This window comes from Petaurus breviceps, unplaced genomic scaffold (genome assembly GCF_028583685.1).
Source record: "Petaurus breviceps papuanus isolate PSGF00001 unplaced genomic scaffold, PetGlider_PUasm1.0 90760, whole genome shotgun sequence".
Taxonomy (NCBI): domain Eukaryota; kingdom Metazoa; phylum Chordata; class Mammalia; order Diprotodontia; family Petauridae; genus Petaurus; species Petaurus breviceps.
Genome location: NW_027187338.1, coordinates 5201515 through 5221155, shown reverse-complemented (window position 1 = coordinate 5221155; position 19641 = coordinate 5201515). Strand labels below are relative to the sequence as shown.

General features: G+C 44.5%; 1 protein-coding gene across 1 annotated transcript in view; it reads left to right on the top strand.

Moving 5' to 3' along the window:
* The window catches only part of RSPO1 (R-spondin 1), a 28755-nt gene extending 9464 nt beyond the window's left edge, over positions 1–19291 (top strand). Inside the window, exons 3-6 of the mRNA XM_069067965.1 lie at positions 6980–7171; positions 11259–11408; positions 11617–11805; positions 18100–19291. Of these exons, the coding sequence (XP_068924066.1) occupies positions 6980–7171; positions 11259–11408; positions 11617–11805; positions 18100–18275 (707 nt within the window). The 3' untranslated portion in view covers positions 18276–19291. The remainder of the gene's footprint in view (positions 1–6979; positions 7172–11258; positions 11409–11616; positions 11806–18099) is intronic.
* The last annotated feature ends 350 nt before the right edge of the window (positions 19292–19641 follow it).

The window sequence follows — 19641 nt, the reverse complement described above, 5'->3', positions numbered from 1 at the left end:
TCTCTCTCTCTCTCTCTCTCTCTCTCTCTCTCTCTCTCTCTCTCTTGCTTTTTGGAGGGGGGAATGCAGGGCAATTGGGGTTAAGTGACTTGCCCAAGGTCACACAGCTAGTAAGTATTAAGTGTCTGAGGTCAGATTTGAACTCAGGTCCTCCTAATTCCAGGGTTGGTACTCTATTAACTGTAGCACCTGGCTGCCCATCTCTCTTTTCTTAACCTTTGTGAAACCTATGGACCCTTTTCAGAATTGTGGTTTTAAGGGCACAAAATAAAACACATAGAATTACAAAGAAAACCAATTATGTTGAAATACATATTTTTAAAAAATGTTGGGGCAGCCAGGTAGCACAGCGAGTAAGAGCACTGACCCCAGAGTCGGGATGACCTGGGATAGAATCTGGGCTCAGACACTTAGCACCCACCTAGAAACACCTGGCCATGTAACCTTGAGCAAGTTACTTAACCCCAATTGCTTAGGGGTGGCCAGGTGGCTCAGTGAGTAAGAGCACTGGCCCCAGAGTCAGGATGACCTGGGATTGAATCTGGGCTCTGATACTTACCACCACACCCAGGAATAACTGGCTGTGTAACCAAGTTACTTAACCCCAATTGCTTTAAAAGAAAATGTTCATAGACCCTAGATTTAGAACCCCTCCTGTCAAGGAAGCATGGCTTAGAGGATAGAGCTAGACTTGGCATCCAAAAAGACATAGGTCCAAATCCTATCTCTGATGCTCATTAATTTTTTACTCTGTCAACCCACTTAACTTCTCTGACCCTCAGTTTCCTCATCTGTAAAACAGGGGCAATAATAACACCTAACTAATAACATTGATGTGAGAATCAAATGAGTTACTATGTGCAAAGCCCTTTGCAGACCTCAGAGTGTTGTGTAAACTCTAGCTGCTAATTGTTTTTCTCCATTTGGTCCTAGTTAAGCTCTCTGTTGTCAGGCAGAGTGAGGTGGAACAGCCAAACCTGAACAAAATCCTCTGTGGATTGTCTGAGCCTCAGTTTCTACATTTGTAAAATGGGATCAAAAACATTTCCCCTATCTGTCTCACAGGGTTATTATGGAGACTGTGTTCTGTGAACTGCAAAGTACTGTAGAAATGGGAACCGTTATTATTTTCTGCTTTTGTCTGTGGCAAGGGTCCAGTGCTGGGTCAGATTCCCTCTGTTACCCAGTCCCTTGGGGAGTCCTCCCCAACTAGTTGTCATCAGAATACTTGGGACATGTATGTTGCTTTTAATATCAGCTGAAGTAAAGCATCATAAGGGAATCCCATCTGTTGACAGAAAAAGACTACAGCGAAATTCCAAGTTTGAGAGAAAAGCTTTTGAGACATACTTTTAAAATTATGCCCATTGATGTTCTCCTCCGGGTGTGCATGCATAAGCAAGACTTGGCTAGAGAGGCCTTATTTGTTGTCTGATGCTTTCTGCATCAGCTAGGGGAGAGAAGGGAAGCGAGGAAGGAGGGGGCTAGCTCAGGGCAAGGCACTGCCCCTGAATAGCATCCAACCTGCTGATAGTTTCATTCACCTGGCCTTGGTAATTGACGTTAGCCCAGAGACCCAAGTACACTTGGAAAATAAGCATGCCTCCATTTGTGTGTATGTGTGGTGATCTGCAGATTAAGAAAAGCTTTCATTCCCATTCTCTCATGTATTCTCACAGTGACCCTGTGAGAGAAGGCAGGGCAGGGCAAAGCAAGGATTACTAGCATCCCTACTTTGTGGTTTTATAGATTGTCAGAGCTGGAGAGAACATTAGAACGGAGAAGTTCAGAGCTGGGACGGACCTTAGGACATAGAATGTCAGCTCTGGAAAGGACCTAAGCACAAAGAATATGAAAGCTGGGAGAGAATGCAGGACATAAAATGTCAGAGAGGGAAGGGACCTTAAAATAGACAATTACAAATGAAAGGAACCTAAGAGGCACATTGGTATAATGGACAGTGTGCTGGACTTAGAGTCAGTAGGAAACGGGTTTGAATCCCACTTGAGATATTTAATAGCTATATTGCCCTGGGCAAGTCACTTAACTGCTTTCTGCCTCAGTTTCCTCACCTGCAAAATGGGAATAACAATAATAGCACTTGACTACAGGGTATCATGAGCTTCAAAGGAGATACTAAGTGGTTTTATAAACCTTAAAGTGCCATATAAATGTCAATTGTTATTACTATTAACATAGAATACAGAATGTCAGAAGTATAAGGGACCTTAGAATACAGATCCTAGAAAAGAAATTTGAATGGCCCCTTACAGACCATCTAGTACATAGACCATTTACAGATGTGGAAAGAAAAGTGTTCAAGCTCAAGTCAAGAAATATGTATCAGGAACCTGCTATGTGCCAAGCACTGTGCTAAGTGTTGGAGATAGAAAGAAAATCAAAAGCTAGTCCCTGACCTCTAGAAGCTCACATTCTAATGGAGGAGAGAAAGAAAAAAGGGGAGGAGAGGAAGGAAGGAAGGAAGGAAGGAAGGAAGGAAGGAAGAGAGAAAGAGAGGGAAGGAAAGAAGGAATGAAGGGAAGAAGGGAAGGAGAGAGGAAGGTAGGTCACAGGAGTCCATGACAGAACTCATATGAGAACCCAGGCCTCCTGACTCCCAGGCCAGTGCTCTTAAAAGCATTAAGAAGGGTGCCCAGCCAAGGGAGTGGATTTTTTTAGGGGGTGAAAGAACACATCTGGTAGAAATTTTTTGGCTCTTTCAAGGGACTTGGGGGAGGAAGCAGCTGGAGTTTGATCCCTAGACAGTTGCCAGTAGGCTGGTTTCCCAAATCTATGTCTTATATACCTACCAGGTTATAATGGGAAGGAGGAGGGTCCCTTCAGCTTTTCCCTCCACCTTTGTGATTCAAACTTCCAGACCTCTAGATAAGAGCCAGTGGCATTGCCTTGCTACCTTTGCCAGGACCGAAGATCATCTGGCCTCCAGCCCTGGATCAGTGGGGTACTACCTTCTCCTTTCCCCCAGGCCCAATAGAGGTCTCTGCTGTCCTAGGATCCTAGACATGAAAGTTGAGAGGAGCTGGGACTTTGTGATGGGGATAAGGGGTGAGTTCATGTGAGACTGGTGGGCAAGAACTATGGGAGTCCAGGGGGAGGTAGGAGAGACCCTTGTCTTCCTTCTGCCCTGGTGCTCCAGTGACCATGACCTTCCAGGCACCTAAAGGAAAGGACTTGGCAAGTGGATAAGAATTGGTATATAGTGACATCTCTTTCCAATGCCCACAAAAGCTTTCTTTGGCCTTCCTGTAGGAAGGATTGAGCACAGAACTTGGAATCAAGAAGATATGTGTTTGAATCCGATCATAGCAACTAGCTTTGTGACCCTGCACGTGTGGCTTAACCTCTGCCATCTCAGTTTCCAAATCTATAAAATGGGGATAACAATGATAATAATAGTACCTACCTCAGGGGGACGTTGTGAGTAGCAAATGAGACAATGTATATCAAATGGTTGTTAAACCTTAAAGCACTATATAAGATGCAATTTATTATGAGAAACCATCATGACATTTGGACTTGTCATTTTCACTAGAGAGGTAAAAAAACTCCCAATGTGGGAATTTTCCTCCACTGATCTTGGCAACTGTCTGCAATGTATAGTCTTAAGACAGTTGCCCTGAGAGGTCAAGAGATTTGCCTATATTCACACAGTTAGAGTGTGTCCAGAAAAGGACTTGAATCCAGTCTTTGTGACTCCATGGTCAGTTTTATAGACTCTCCACTGCACTACAGATATCATTAACTCCATTTTACAGATGAGGAAACTGAGACTGAGGGAGGGTTATTGACTTATCCAAATCAAACATCTAAGTGTCAGCAGTAGGATTGAAACCCAGGTTTCTCTGACTATAGGGCCAGAAACCTTTCCATTATACTGTGTAGTCTCTCTTGAGATAAATGATAAACAGTCTCTGTCCCCAGTTTATTGAGGGGCAGGAGGAGGCAGATTAAATATATATGTAAAAAAATTATACATTATCAGAATGAGGGAGAAGGAGAGACTAGATCAGTGATAATTCCCAGTGTGGGAATTCCTTTCACAGATGCAGATTGGTGACTTGACTATAATTTACTGAAATGGACTTTAGAGGTCTAGATGACTCCAACCCCCTCACTTTACAGATCAGGAAACCTGAAAGAGCCTTGTTGTAGTGAACCAAGCCCTGAATGGTGCTAGGAAACCCTGGGATCAAATCCTGCCTCAGATATTTAATAGGTATGTGACCCTGAACAATTAGATTGTCAGCTTCTTGAGGGCAAGGGATGCCTTTTGCCTCTTTTTGTAGCCCCAGCGCTTAAACACAGTGTCCAGAGCACAGTAGGTGCTAAATAAATATTTCTGGATTGATTGGTTAATTGAACAAATCACTTGACTTCTCTGTATCTCAGAGATCTCACCCATAAAATGAGGAGGCTGGACTTTAACTTTTAAGTCTCCTTCCAGCTACAAATACATACTCCAATAACTCAGAAGTAAAGCAGCTTGCCCCTGGTCACACAGCCAGAATGTAGCAGAGGTCAGGATTTGCACCCAGAGCCTCCTGACTTCAGCCAGCCCTCTGTCCACTACACTGATCTCCCTCTCTGAGTGCTATAACTAACATACCCAACATGTATCACTGTCTTCTGTGATAAGAAAAAAAATACTGACCAAGCCAGGGAAAATACCAGCAGGTTGGAAATCCTGGACCTAGCAGAAGTCTGAATACCAGGTTTTAGGAGTTCAGAGGAGGAATGAATGGAAGGGAGGGGCTGGGTCTTGGCTATGGCCTCCCTCATTCCAGGGCGATCTATCTCCAAAGCATTCACCCTTCTCTGAGAATCTGGCCTGGCCTTAACTCCTCTGCACTGGAAGGAGCATTCCTCTGACTGATCCCAAAAACAGCACCAAGTAGATTTTGGAAAGAGGGAAGGGAACCAGATCTTTTAGGACTGGAAAAAGGAGATTCCCACTTTCTTAAGGGTTTTAACCCCATGGTCCCCCTGCTCAAAAACTCCAGCTGATAGAAGGGCCCAGGTTCTCTCTCTCCCTACCACCCCATCTTTCACTACCTTTTTATCATGGTGAAAGGAGAAGCATATATTTATTTAGGGCTGCAAAGGACCTTAGAGGTCATCTAGTCTATACTGCCCCCCACCCATCTTGCAGCAGAGGAAACTGAGGACCAGAGAATTTAAGTGACTTGGTCACAAAGGTCATTCAAATTTCAATGACCCAATTCAAACCCAGATCTTTTGGTTACAAAGCCATTTTTTTCTATTACACAGTGATGCCACCCTGTCTGTGGATTAGGTTTCTACCTAATTTTGTGGTATAGTGTCTTTGTCTCTCATAGGGTAAGGACCATAGTGAAGGAAAAAGAATTTTTAAATTATGGTACAAGGGAAATAAGTTTTAAGGAGAGGGTCTTTAGGAAGTAGAAAACTGTTAACTCTGTTTAGGCTTCCAGGGCCACATTTTACACTAAGTTCCCCATCCTTTGTAGCTTTCAGTGGTCATGATTTGGTGAGGAGTTGGCTTAAATGACATTGGAGGTCCCTTCCAGATATGAAATTAGATGCTTCTAAAAGATTTCATTTCTCCTAATGGAATGGAGGTAGGGAGGAGGGGGAGGGAAGGGGAAGAGTAAAAGTCAGTGAGAAGATCCTAGAGGCACCTGTAAAACTAGACTTTTTTTCTCCCCGCCTTTGTTAAGAGGCAATCAAGGTTAAGTGACTTGCCCAGGGTCACACAGCTAGAAGGTGTCTGAGGCTAAATTTGAACTCGTGTCCTCCTGATTCAGTGCTCTATTCACTGTGCCACCTAGCTACCCCTAAAGCTAGACTTCTTTAGGTGACCAAGTGCCTGGGTATGAGAGCAGATGGAGCAGAGAAGAGAAATATGTGATCTTTATTGGTGAGGGTGGGAGAACAATGGGATGAGGAGTCCCTTTCCTATGATCTATTATACTTGTTCATTGGGGGTCGGAGAGAGAGCACCACCTCCCACCAACATTAATGAGGCTACCAGAGCAGACACCAGGGCTCTAGCGCAACGCAAAAAAAAATTTAAAGACCACTGACCCTATTTTTGGTCCTTTTGCAGCCTAGAAACAATGGAGTTTAGAATCTAATTAGCAAGAATCTTTACTCAACCTAGGAAGGTACAGGTGGTATCTCTTCCATGCCTCCCTCATCCGCAATCTCCCCCATAGTACTTTAAGGGTATTTCTTGCCACTGGTCCTGAGTGCAAAAATTGCTAATTATGGCCCTTCCTAATAAGTGCCAAGGCCTGTGTTCAGGGCTGGGGATGGGAAGATAAATTTAACAGCCATTGCCTTCCTCAAGCTTATGATCTAATAGAGGGAATGTTGCACATACAGAAATAATAATGTAATGGGGGTAATCAACAAGTTCCTACTACTACGACATGCTCAAGCTCCAAGGAGCATGTGCAGAGCTCAGTCCAGCTCCATGAATGAATGTCCTTTGAGGATTTTGCAATTCCCCCATTACAAATGTAATATAAGGCAAAGTGTGATAAAGGAAAAGGAGACCTCTTGGCAAAGTGCTCTAGAAAACTTTGAGGAGAATGCTTTCAGTTGAAGGGAAGGAATTTAGAAAGAAAAGCTACATGGAGGTAGTAACTGACCTGGGCCTTGACAGAAGAGGGGATTTCAATAAGGAGATGAAAAGGAAGGTACAGCCTATTCAAATGTCCAAAGACGAGAAAAGGGATAAGATTGGGGCTGAGTTTTAATGCAGGCTTGCAGATAGCTACTGGCCCAGAGAGAACTCCTAACAGTAGCAGGGGTGGGGAGGGGGAGGGGCAGAATGTTGATTAGATTTTCCTGTTCCCCTTTCCGTTATGGGGCTAGGAAGCTGGGGGTGCTTCTCTGGCCAGAGATAAGGGGGTTATTACAATGCCTGTTTACCTTTATCTTTGCCCTTATCTCTTCTCTTCCCCTTCCCCTACAGTCAGCACAGAGGGAAGTCAGGCCTGCGCCAAGGGCTGTGAGCTATGCTCGGAGGTCAACGGTTGCCTTAAATGCTCCCCTAAGCTCTTCATCCTGTTGGAGAGGAATGACATCCGGCAGGTTGGAATCTGCCTGCCATCCTGCCCGCCTGGATACTATGATGCCCGCAACCCTGATATGAACAAGTGTATCAGTGAGTGGGGAGGTCAGGTGGGCGGCTGGGAATGGCTCCAAGCCAGATCTGGGTGGCTTGAGTCCCTGGACATTTCCATGACCTGCTATCTCATGGCTAAGTCAACAGGTCCAGTCTCATCCTTACTGAGGTGGGTGATTAAAGGCAACATGGCATCATGGAAAAAAAAAAAAAAACCTTGGATTTCGATTTAGAGACCTTGGCTGTGAATCCTGGCTCTGCTACTTACTACATTTATTACTTTGGGTCACTTGACTCTCTGGGCCTCAGTTTCTCCATCTGCAAAGTTCAGGATTTGAACTTGTTCAGTCATTCAGTTGTGACCCCATGGACTATACTGTCCATGGAATTTTCTTGGCAAAGATACTAGAGTGTTTTGCCATTTCTTTCTCTAGGAGATTAAGACTTGTTAACTCAGTAACTTGCCCAGGGTACATAGCTAATAAGTGTCTGAGGCTGGATTTGAACTTGGGTCTTCCTGACTCCAGGCCCAGTGCTCTATCCACTGGGCCATCTAACTGTCTAGTGTTTGAACTAGATGATCCCTAAGGACCCTTGCAGACATTCTTTGTTCTAAGATCTCTTCTTCTAGATCTGACATTCTAGATTCTAAGGTCTCTTCCAGCTCTGGCATTCTGTATTCTAAAGTCCCTCTCAGCTTTGAAATTATAAGTTCTAAGGTAGAAGTTAGAGAACACTTATTAGGAATGGTCACAATTTGATGAAGTGTTAGCGCAGATGACATTCTCTGTTCTGAGATTCCTTCTAGCTCTGACATTGTATGTTCTGAGGTCATTCTCACTTCTAAGATTCTCTGTTCTAAGGTCCTTCCTAGCTCTGATATCCTATTCTAAGGTCCCTTCCAGCTCTGACATTCTATGTTCTAAGGTGCCTTCCAGCCATGACATTGTATTCTAAGATCCCATCCATCCATGACATTCTGTGTTCTAAGGTCACTCTCAGCTCTCATATTCTGTATTCCTAAGGTCCCTTCCAGCCATGACATTCTGTGTTCTAAGGTTCCTCCCAGCTCTGACATTATGTCTTCTCAAGTTTCTTCTAGCACTTATGTTCTAGGGTCCCTCTCAACTCCAGAGTCTTTGAACGTGAGGCTTACTTCCCCTCTGGAGGAGTATCTCTGGATATATTATTAGAAGTAGATGCTGAGGACTAAGCAAGCAAGAAAAAAGAAAAGATAATATTTAGTTTTGCACTTTTTGTGAATTCTTTGCAGCAGATACTTAATGTCTTGCTAACTCTCTCCTCTTTTGTGTGAGTACCCTTCTAGGCCTCTGAGCAAAGGCAGTCTTCTAAATGCCAGGAATGTAGGCTTAGCATGAGGAAGGTAACTGCTGTTCTCACACTCTCCAAAGGGAATGATTATAAGTAGTGATTTGAGGATTCTCTAACCCCAGGGTTCTTAATCTGTTTCATGTCATGGATTTCTCTGGCAGGCTGGTGAAGCCTATGGAACCCTTCTCAGAATAATGTTTTCAAATACATAAAATGAAATGCATACAATCACAAAAGGAACCAATTATATTGAAGTACAATTATCAAAATATTTTAAAATATTCATGGACCCCCCTGAAATCTATCCAGAGGCCCTTTGGGTGCTCTGTGGACCCCAGGTTAAGAACCCCTGCTCTAGGCCATGCCTGTCTTCACTTCCATGGTGATAACTGAGAGCCATTTGTGATTATGGCCCTCATTTCTCCAAGCCAATTGTTCATTCGGTCAACAAACATTTATTTTGTTTAATCTTTCGTTCATTTTGAGCTTAAACACAAAACAGGAAAAGATTAAAAAAAGAAATATTTCCATGTACACAGCAGAACATAAGAGAAAATTTAGTATAAAACAATAAATTTCCACTTCATGGAAACATGATAGCTGTTGTATATTTAAAAGGAACAGCAAGCTGGACATAATAGATCTGCAGTTTAAGGTGCAATCTTATTTCTATTCCACTTTGTTGTGGAAATGCTTGTTTATTTCTTAAATTCAGAATAAAAATTTTTTAAAATACAAGCAAATCTAATCCAACAAGCATTTATTAAGTGCCTATTATGTGTGAGGCACTGGGGATATAAACAGAATGAAAGCCAGCCCCTGCCCTCAAAAAGCTCACACTTTACTGGTGAGTGGGGGAGGAGGAGTGTAGGGGTGTAGGTGTGTATTTGTGTGTGTGTGTGTGTGTGTGTGTGTGTGTGTGTGTGTATATATGTGTGTGTCTTCCTGGGCTATGTCACTGTACCAACCCTTCCTATAACCAGAACAGACCTGGAACATCTCATTCAATAGTAACCAGATGGAGAGGTGGGGAGAATGGGCCCCAGACTGGGATTTAGATGGGAGCGACCATCTCTGTGTGTAGCTCTCAAGTCTAGGGAGGGAGGAAGTGAGGAAACAGGAAGCATCCAGAGGCTGAGAGAGGTAGAGATAATGTGACTGCAAGGCAAGAGGGATAAATGAGGACGATCTCCAAAAAGGCTTGACGTGCCTATTCCCTTCTCCCCATTCCTGATCTCCCACTGTTCCTACTATACCCCTAGCCTCCTACCAAGGAACCCAGATGTGTTGGAGTGATTGAGATTGGGAATCACCTGCTGGAAAGCAGGATATGAGACTGAGTGATGTCTCACCAGGACATTGAAGAGGTGAACCCTAGGCTTTCTGCCTGGGAGAGGGACTGGAGATCCTTGACCTTGACTATTCCTAACAAACTGGTGGTCCAGGGCAGGACTGGAGGAAGTCCCTGACCCCCAGCCCTGTTGGGAAGAAGAAGGTTGTGAGAGACCCTGCCTGTACTTCCAGCCAAGTCCAGCCTTGTTAACTGCCCAATACTCCAAGGTTTCTAGGAAACTAGGGAGGGAGAACTGGCGCAGAGGAGACTGTCCCCAGGGCTTTGGGAGTGTTTAAATGCTAGTCCCCAGGGTTAGGCCCTGCCAAAAGAAAGCAGTTAACTGAAGGATTTATAGGAAGGGATCCTGGAGCCCATCAAATCCAACCCCCTCTCCTGAATTTAAAGGTGAGGAAGCAGACTCAGAGGGGGGAAGGGTGATAAGTGATGGAACCAGGACTTAGTTGCTTGAACCTTGTTGCTCAGTCACTCAATCATGTCTGACTCTTCTTTTTCCATTTCCTTCTTCAGCTCATTTTACAGATGAGGAAATTGAGGCAAACAGGGTTAAGTGACTTTGAACTCACAAAGATGAGTCTTCTTGACTCTAGGCCCAGCACTCTATCCATGGTGGTTCTCCTAATGTCCAAATCCAGTGCTTTTATCTCTGTCCCACTGTGCCAGGAGATGTTGTGAGGAAAGGGGGTGAGAAATGTGAGAAGTGTAAGGCTTTCCTTTCCCCAAAGAAGTTAAGTGAATTTGTGCAGCTAGAATACCCAGAGGGTTTGCCTGTCCCCCCTCCACCCCCTCAGGAGCATGGGGATAGGGGACCTTGACTCTTTAACCCCTTCCAGAGTCTCCTTCTTAAAGCCTTAAATCCCAACTGCTCCCACTCTCTCACCCCCTTCCCTTATAATCTTCTCTGGCTCCAAACATTCCTCCCATCCATCACTAAGCATGTATAAGCACTGACCATGGTATTGCCTGGTTTCTGGATTGGGAAGGGGGCAGTGTTAGATTATAAGGCACAAGGTCATCAGTGTAATTAAAGGCAATATGGTGAAGTAGAGAGAGAGCCAGTCTTAGAGTCAGAAAGATCTGGGTTTAAGTTGCATCTCTGACACATATGGGCTATAGGACCCTGAGAAGGTCATTTTACTTCTCAGTGCCTAGTCAGCTCTCTAAGACCGTAAGTAGCAGAAAAGGCCCTGATCTCCACTGGCAGGGGAAGTTTTTTCTCCCTCATTAGTCTCTTCGAGAACAAGAAGTGCTGTTTGCCTTTTTTGTATCTCTAGCACTTGGCACTGTGCCTGGCATACAGTCAGTGCTTAATAAATGCCTATAGGCTGTTTGGAGAAATGTTTGGAGCCAGATAAGGTTATAAGGCATGATAGAGGGTGTATTCGTGTCCAAGGTATAAAGAGACTTGAACTGACGGGATCCCTGCTCTGTTTCTCCCCACAGAATGCAAGATTGAGAACTGTGAGGCCTGCTTCAGCCACAATTTTTGCACAAAATGTAAGGAGGGCTTATACCTTCACAAGGGCCGCTGTTACCCAGCCTGTCCTGAGGGCTCCTCAGCAGCCAACAGTACCATGGAATGCAGCAGTCCTGGTGAGGGTACTGGGAGAGCTGTCATACTAAATGTGTATATGGTGGGGGGCAGAATCTGGAAGCCTGGATCCAGAAACCATAGCTCTGGCCCCATGGGCTTTGAGGATGGGAAGCAGGGGTATGGAAAAGCAGGGAGAGCTATATTTCACAGGGTACCAGGAACCAGGAGCAATGCTCTTCTCAATTTTGCTCCTGTCCTTGTCCCTAGCACAATGTGAAATGAGTGAGTGGTCTCCATGGGGGCCATGCTCCAAGAAGAAGAAACTCTGTGGTTTCCGGCGGGGTTCAGAAGAACGGACACGGCTTGTGCTACAGGCTCCCTCTGGGGACCGTTCGGTCTGTCCCAGCACTAAGGAGACCAGGAGGTGTACAGTGCAGAAAATTCCGTGTCCTGATGGTGAGCCTCTGCCTCCAAGATCCCCCTCTTTTCCCCAAGATCCCCCTCTAATATATTCCTCCATTTCCCTTTTTTTTTTTTTTTTTTTTTTTGGCTAGGCAGTTGGGGCTAAGTGACTTGCCCAGGGTCACACAGCTAGTAAGTGTCAAGTGTCTGAGGCTAGATTTGACTCCAGGTTCAGTGCTCTATCTACTGTGCCACTTAGCTGCCTCAATCCCCTTCTATTTCCCCACAATCCCCATCTACTTCCCCAAGATCCCCATCTATATACCCAAGACCCCCTTCTTTTCCTTGGTCCCTGTGCATCCCAGTTCTCCATTTTGGGTTGTCAGGCTCTCTTCAGAGGAAGCCAAGTCCTCTTGTGTGCTCCCGATCATCATGGCCAGTCCTGGAGACATTGTCTATGCTTCCCATGTTGCTTCAGTCTCCTCGTGTGTCATTCATCTAATAACTTTTCATTAAAGTTTGCACATTACTTGTGTGCAAAGCACTTTGCAAATACTTTAAGATAGCAACCAAGTTCCATCATTAGACGCTATGTGCAAGCCTGCTCTATAAACTCAGCCTCAATTTCATCCTCCCTTTTCACAGCTCTGTATCTTTATAGACAATCTGCCTTACGCGAAACATGGCCCCTCCCTATGTCTGCCTTCTGCCTGTTTGGTTCTTCTTTGCCTCCTCCATTCTAGGCACTGGAGGAAAGATAAAGTTTAGATAAGACACGATCTTGTCCTCATGAAGCCTACTGTCCAGTAGGGAAGTAAGACACCTCCACAGATAATGTTATATAATGTTACACTAGAAAGAACAGAGTTTGAATGCAGATTGAAGCAAACTACCTGCTCTCTGTCTTTTTGTTTGGTTTTATCTCCTCTTTCCCATTGTTCATTCCATCCGATACAATCCTTCTTTACAACCTGACTAATGTCTAATGTGAAAGTATTTGCAGATCCTATACTTGAATGTATACCGCCATGGGGGGCGGGGCAGAGGGGAGGGAAGGGGAGAAAATTTGAAACTCAAGGAATTGTAGAATTGAATCTTGTAAACTAAAAGTAAACAAATTAATAAAGACCAAAAATATTTTTAAAAATTTTAAGAAGATATATAATGTTACATAATAAATACACCAGAAAAGTGCCAACAAACCAATGAATCAACAAGTCTTTATTAAGCTCCTGCTATATGTCAGGTGCTAGGGATACAGTTACAAAAAATGAAACAGCCCTTATTCTCGAGAAATTTATGTTTCATTGGAGGAAATAACATGAATATATATTGTTGCTGTTCAGTCGTTTCAGTCATGTCCTACTCTTTGTGACCCCATTTGGGGTTTTCTTGGCAAAGGTATTGGAATGGTTTGCCATTTCCTTCTCCAGCTCAATTGACAGATGAGGGAACTGAGTCAAACAGGATCAAATGACTTGCCCGGGATCACACTGCTAGTAAATATCCAAGCTTGGATTTGACCTTGGGTCTCCTTGACTATGTATGTGCATGGGGCACAGTGTTCCATCCACTGTACTACCTAGCTGCACATATATAGGCACATATGCCTATGTGGGCACATATGTGCACATATATAGATACAAAGTGATTAGGAGTTGAGGGGATCAAGAAAGACCTCATGGAAAATGTGGTACTTGAGCAAAGTCTCTTGAAGGTGAGTTCTAAGAAGAAAGGTGAGGAAGGACTGCATTCTAGGCATGGGGACAGCCAGTACAAAGTCCTGGAAACTAAAAAAGAGGTTCCATGATATCAACCTGACTATGAAAAATAACAGCCAATATTTGTATTTACTTGTAGCTAGTGCATTGTAGGCATGGTGCATAGAGTGCTGGCCTTGGAGTCAAGGAGATGAGTTCAAATCCTGCCAAATCAGATACTTACTGGCTGTATGACCCTGAGCTAGTAGCTTAACCTCTCTTAGCCTCAGTTTCCTCATCTGTAAAATGGGGATCATAATAGCACCTACTGTTCTTAGGATAAAATGAGATATCATAGATAAAAGTTTTTTGTAGGCTTATATTTTTCAGAATGCTTTACACATGTAATGGTGGGCAAACATTATCTCCTCTAGGGTTAAGGGGGAGGAAGGTGGCATAAGAATCCTACATAGCCTATATAATCTCCATGAGAGCAAGGCAGTGCTATTTGTAGTCTCTTCTCAGAATCCCTCATCCTTCAGACAGGTCCCCCAGCCTTATACATGAGGGTCCATGAAGACTTGGGCTGGGTTCAGGGATAAAAAGATGACATTATTGAGGAAGGATGACCCCAACCCAGGACCCTGGGATTCTGGAAGAGGGAAGCTTTCATCTAGAAGTTTGTCCTGATAAAGGTGTGTTCCAATATGTTGGAGAGATGGGGTGAGAATGGGTGCTAGGGAAGAGGAGTTTCATCATTTGAAGGAACTGGAGATGTTTAGCCTGGGGAAGAGAGGACTTAGAGGAAACATGATGGCCATCTTAAAGCATCTGAAGGTCTGTCAATTAAAAAGAGATTAGATTTGTTTTCTTTAGCTATAGAAGACTGAAACAGGAGGGAAGGAGGGAGGGAAGGAAGGAAGGAAGGAAAGAAGGAAGAAAGGAAAGAAAATTGAAGGAAATAAAGAAGGATGGAAGGAAGATAGAAGAAAGAAGGAAGGAAAATGGAAGAAAGGAAGGAAAGCAAAGATGAAAAGATTTAAGTACTTATTCTAAATGCCTTACAAATAGAATCTCATTTGATCCTTACAACAACCCTGGAAGATTATCACCATTATCTAGTTGAAGAAACTGAGGCAAACAGGTTAAATGACTTGCCTAATACGTGTCTGAGGACATATTTGAACTCAGGTCTTCCTGATTCCAGGCCTAGCATTGTAATGGAAGCTGCAGAGAGATAGATTATGATTCACTATAAGGAAACTTCCCAACAATTGGAATAGTACAAAAGCAGAATGGGATGCCTTGGTAGATAATGAGTTCCCCATCACTGGAAGTATTCAAGCAAAAGTTGGGCAACCACTTATTGAGGACATTGCACAGAGAATTCTTTTACAGGGATGGGCTGAACTAGATGGCCATTCGTGGGTCCCCTGCAATTAAAAAAATTCATAATTCTTTGGATTTTCCTAGAGCTATAGGGAAATTATGTCACACAATGAAAGATCAAAGGAATTGGGAAATGAAGACTTAGGGATGGGGGGCAGGGAAACATGGCTGCTGCCTGTAAGTATCTGAACGGCTGTCATGGAGAAGAGAGATCAGACATTGTACTTAGCCCCAGAACTAGGAGCAATGGGTGGGAGTTGCAGGGAGGCAGATTTGGGCTCACTTCAAGAAGACATTCCTAACAGTTGGAGCTCTCCCAGGGTGGAATGGCCTGCCTCAGTAGATCTTCACACCGAGGCTGGATGACCACTTGTCAAGAGGCCATAAGAAGAATTCTTCTTCAAGTGTGAGTTGGTCTAGAGGTCCTCTGAGGTCCCTTCCAGCTCTGAAATTTTGTGATTCTGTGACCCTGGCTTAGCTGGAGGCCAGATAATTCTTGGAATAGAGATGCTTTGTGTCTTCATGCTTCTTCGTAGGCCACCCCCTGCCTGGCTGGAAAGCCTGCTTCCCCTGGGCTGACTATGGAGCCCAGATGGGCCAGTTGGCCTCTGGGCCCTCACTTCTCATTCTCAGAGCCCAGAAAGAGAACCTGGTCCAAGTCAAGGCAGGCTCTCCCTGCCAGGCCCTAAGGCTGCATACGGACATTGCAGATTGCCCCATCAGGGAGCATTACTAAGATGTTTAGATCCATGTTATGCTAAAGGGACAAGGAAGAAGGTAGTATTTGTGGATGTATGGGGAAAGAGGGGAGAATGAAGAGGCTCTGAAGTCTTTTGAGAGCCCCGTGTAAGAGATGGACAGTGGATAGAGCAATGGGCCTGGAGTCAGCAAGATCTGAGTTCAAATCTGACCTCAGACACTTACTAACTGTGTGACCCTGGGCAAGTCACTTAACCTTATTTGCCTCAGTTTCCTCATCTGTAAAATGAGCTAGAGAAGGAAAAGATAAACCACTTCAGTTTCTCTGCCAAAGAAAACTCCAAGTGGGGTCATGAAGAATTGGATACAACCAAAACTACTGAACAACAAGGTAGAGCTTTGCTAGAGGACCCAAGAACACAAGACTTACCACACATGACTCTCCACATATTCTACATTCCAGGCAGACTGGCCTTGCTGTTTCCTATGCACAGCCCTCCATCTCCTATGCTAGCTACAAGGGAGGTGTAAATACAAAGAATGAAACAATCCTGACTCCCCAAATTCTCACATTCTAAACAGAGAAAAAAGGTCATGTATAAATATACACTGAATAAAAAGAATAAATGCAGAGTTGCTTAAAAATGTTGTTTGGAAGGAAGGAAACAAGCATTTATTAAGCACCTACTCTATGCCAGGGACTGAACTAAATACAGGTAATATCTCATTTAAAGCTCACAACAACCATGGAGAGAGCCAGTATTATTATCCCCATTTTACAGCTAAGGAAATCAAGGCTAAGAGAAATTACCCAAGGTTACACAGCTAGTAAGTGTCTAAGGTCAACTGTGAACTTGGGTCTTCCTAACTCGGTCCAGCACTCTATCTACCGGGCTACCTAATTCCTTCATAGGGGAAAAGAGAAGGCAGAAGGTACCAGGAGTAAGGAAAATCAGTAAAAACTTCACCCAGAAGGTAGTTCATGAGTTATGCAGAGAGAGACAGAGACAGACAGATGAGCAGGGAGACAGAGAAAGGGATTATATAAGGGGTAGATAAGAGGAGCATAGGCATTGCCCAGGTATGGGGAATAGCTAAAGTGAAGTCACTGAGATAGAAGATGGAAAGCCATGGGCGAGGAAGAGAAGGAAGACCAGTTGGGCTGGATTGCGAAGTCAGGAGGAAGAGTAATGTGCAGTGAAGCTGGAGAGAACCCAGGCCTGGAATGGTGTCCCTTTTTACTGCTGCCTTTCAGATTCACTGATTTCCTCTAAGGCCCCACTCAAATTTTCCTTCCTACACAAGGCCCATCTTGATCTTTCTAGGTGCTAGTACCCTCTCCTCCCTCCCCCTGTAGCTGCTGAAATCATTTTGTATAAATTTTGTGTATGCTTATATGTATCCATCAGTCAGTCACCATGTAAGTGTGTAAGGGTTATGTCTACATAAGTGCTTCTTACTATATGCCAGGAACTATACTAAGCTCCTTGAAAGGAAGGACTTCTTTTTATTTGTCTTCTGAGCACCTGTCTTAGTGTCTGGAACTTAGTAGATGCCTAATCAATAATTGTTGAATGAATAAAAGTTGAAAGGGACATCTATCAGACCAGAGGTGTGCTGGAGCCAGCTCTAACCAGCTGATCGCTAAACTTTCAATTTAAGCACTAGACTTTGGAAAATGAGCTAATGTTATACCATCCAAGGATTATTCTATTGTTTTGTTAGTTGTCTTTACTTAAGAAAGTGATGGGGAAAGTGTTAGCAATGCAGATTACACTTTAAAGAGTATCCTGAGGGGCGGCTAGGTGGCACAGTGAATAGAGCACTGTCCCTGGAGTCAGGAGGACCTGAGTTCAAATGTGACCTCAGACACTTAACACAAAAACTAGCTGTGTGACCTTGGGCAAGTCACTTAACCCCAATTGCCCTCCAAAAAGCAAAAAAAAAAAAAAAAGGAGTGTCCTGCATACATTTATTTTTGGAGTTCTACCTACCACCCCACACAGGAATGAGGGCATCAGCTATCTAATAGTGGAAGCTTTTCTTCAGACAAGCCTAAAAGATGCTAACTTGTACCACTCTACCCCTTGCCTCTGCTCCCCCTTAGAATACAGAGCAATCTGTTCCACAGCCCTTCAGACACTTAGAGATAATGCTGACTTCTCACCCCTCCCTCCTCCCTTCCTCCCCTTTTCTCTTCTCTTAGCTAAACAGTCCTCAGCTTCTCCTTGGTGGCCTTGGAGGGTTACCCAGATCAGGCCCCCTTCTGCCTGCCCTTCCTGAACTTCCTTGATGGCCTCTCTCTTTCCTCTCCTCCCTCCCTCCTTCTTTCCTTCCCTTCTTGTCTGTGTCTAGGGCCATCCCTGCTGCCTGCCTACCTCTCTGAGTTTCCTTGCCATCCTCCCTTCTTTCTCTCTTTCCTCCCTCCTCTCCTCCTCTTTTCCTTGTCTTGGTCCAGGGCCATTCCTGCTTGCCCTCCCCCAGCCCCTGAGCCTCATCACCTGCCAGAGAGCCCTGGGCAAGGCCTCTTGGGTAATTTTTCTTGATGTTCCGATTCTAGGACAGAAGAGACGGAAGGATGGGCAGGGCCGAAGGGAGAATGCCAATGGGAACCTAAGCAGGAAAGAGAGCAAGGAAGTCCGCCTGGGCTCTCCTCGAAGGCGGAAGGGACAGCAGCAGCAGCCACCTCCAGCACAGCACCGAGGGACTGAAGGTCCCATCACACCTGCAGCCTAGGGGCAACTCTAGGCCCTGGGCCCTGGAAACACGAAGTCAATGCTGCTATGTATATGAGAGCTTTACTGAACTGGAGGACTGCTGCAATGCATATTCACACACATGTACACATCTGTGCACTCATGAGGCATGTACATGTATGCAGACCAGATACATTACAACACCTATAAAAGGCAGCCGCATACCCACCTGTTTCTACAAACATACCATGTACATACAGACATAACTCCACCATGCACATGTGTGCATCCCACCACCCACCTAGAAAAGGCAAGCGTGCATTCACAAACCCATTCTCATTCGAACGGGCCATGTATGTGCAGACATAACTCCCAGACATGCACATATGTACACACATACACTCGTAAAAAGGAAGGCATATGTATATGCAGGCGTAAACACGGACAAGCTGGCATCCAGGTGTCTGCACTGGACAGACACGCATCCATATACCCCTCCATGTGTGTTAGGTACACGCATGACCAGACATTCAGACAGACATGTACATGTATCCACAGACCTCAGACCCACATTGTACCCACACACATACTACCAGACTGTGGAGCACATGCTTCTAAAAGCAGGAGAAGGGAAAACTTCCAGAGCCACTGCAGACCCTTGGACTTGGCTACACGCAGAGGTGAGGAGGGCAGAGGGACGCCCCATTGGCTCCAGTAGAAGCTGAGCTGAGAACACTCATCTGAGAAGGTTCTTCAAAAGCAATTTTTTTTTTGGAGAACTTTCCTTGGTTGTGACCTGTCAGCCAGCCTGAAGTGTGCAGGCAGCGATGTTGGCTGAAAAGACAGACGGGGCCGGGCTTGCCTGCCAGGTCGAAGCTGAGGCTCCCTAGAGGTTGGCCCAGGAAAGGCTCGCCTTCTCCCTCCCCTGTCCCATGTTACTGGATGTAAGACTTTCTCTTGGAAGAATTTATGTTAAATGTCCATGGTATGATGTCAGGGGAGACCAGACCCTGAAAACTGCTTAAAAATCTATTTCAAATTAAAAAATGAAAACTACCAGCCATGTTCCTTTTCAAGGGTAAGGACAGGGGTGGGCTGAGCAAGGCATACTGACTGGAGGCAAGGAGCTTTGGACAGATCCTTAGAGAAGGAAAGAAGAAAGGAAAGGAATCCTATTGAAAGCTGGAGGACAACATCTAGCTTCTCTCCGTACCCTCTTAGGAACTGGATTAATTAATATTTATATAGTGCTTTAATGTTTATAAAATGCTTAGCTTGTATTATTTCATTTAAGCCACACAATAATGCTGAGGCAGGTATAATGATATTCTCATCCCCATTTTACAGATGGGGAAACTGAGACTTAGGTTAAGTGACTAATCCATAGTCACATAGCCATTAAGTAT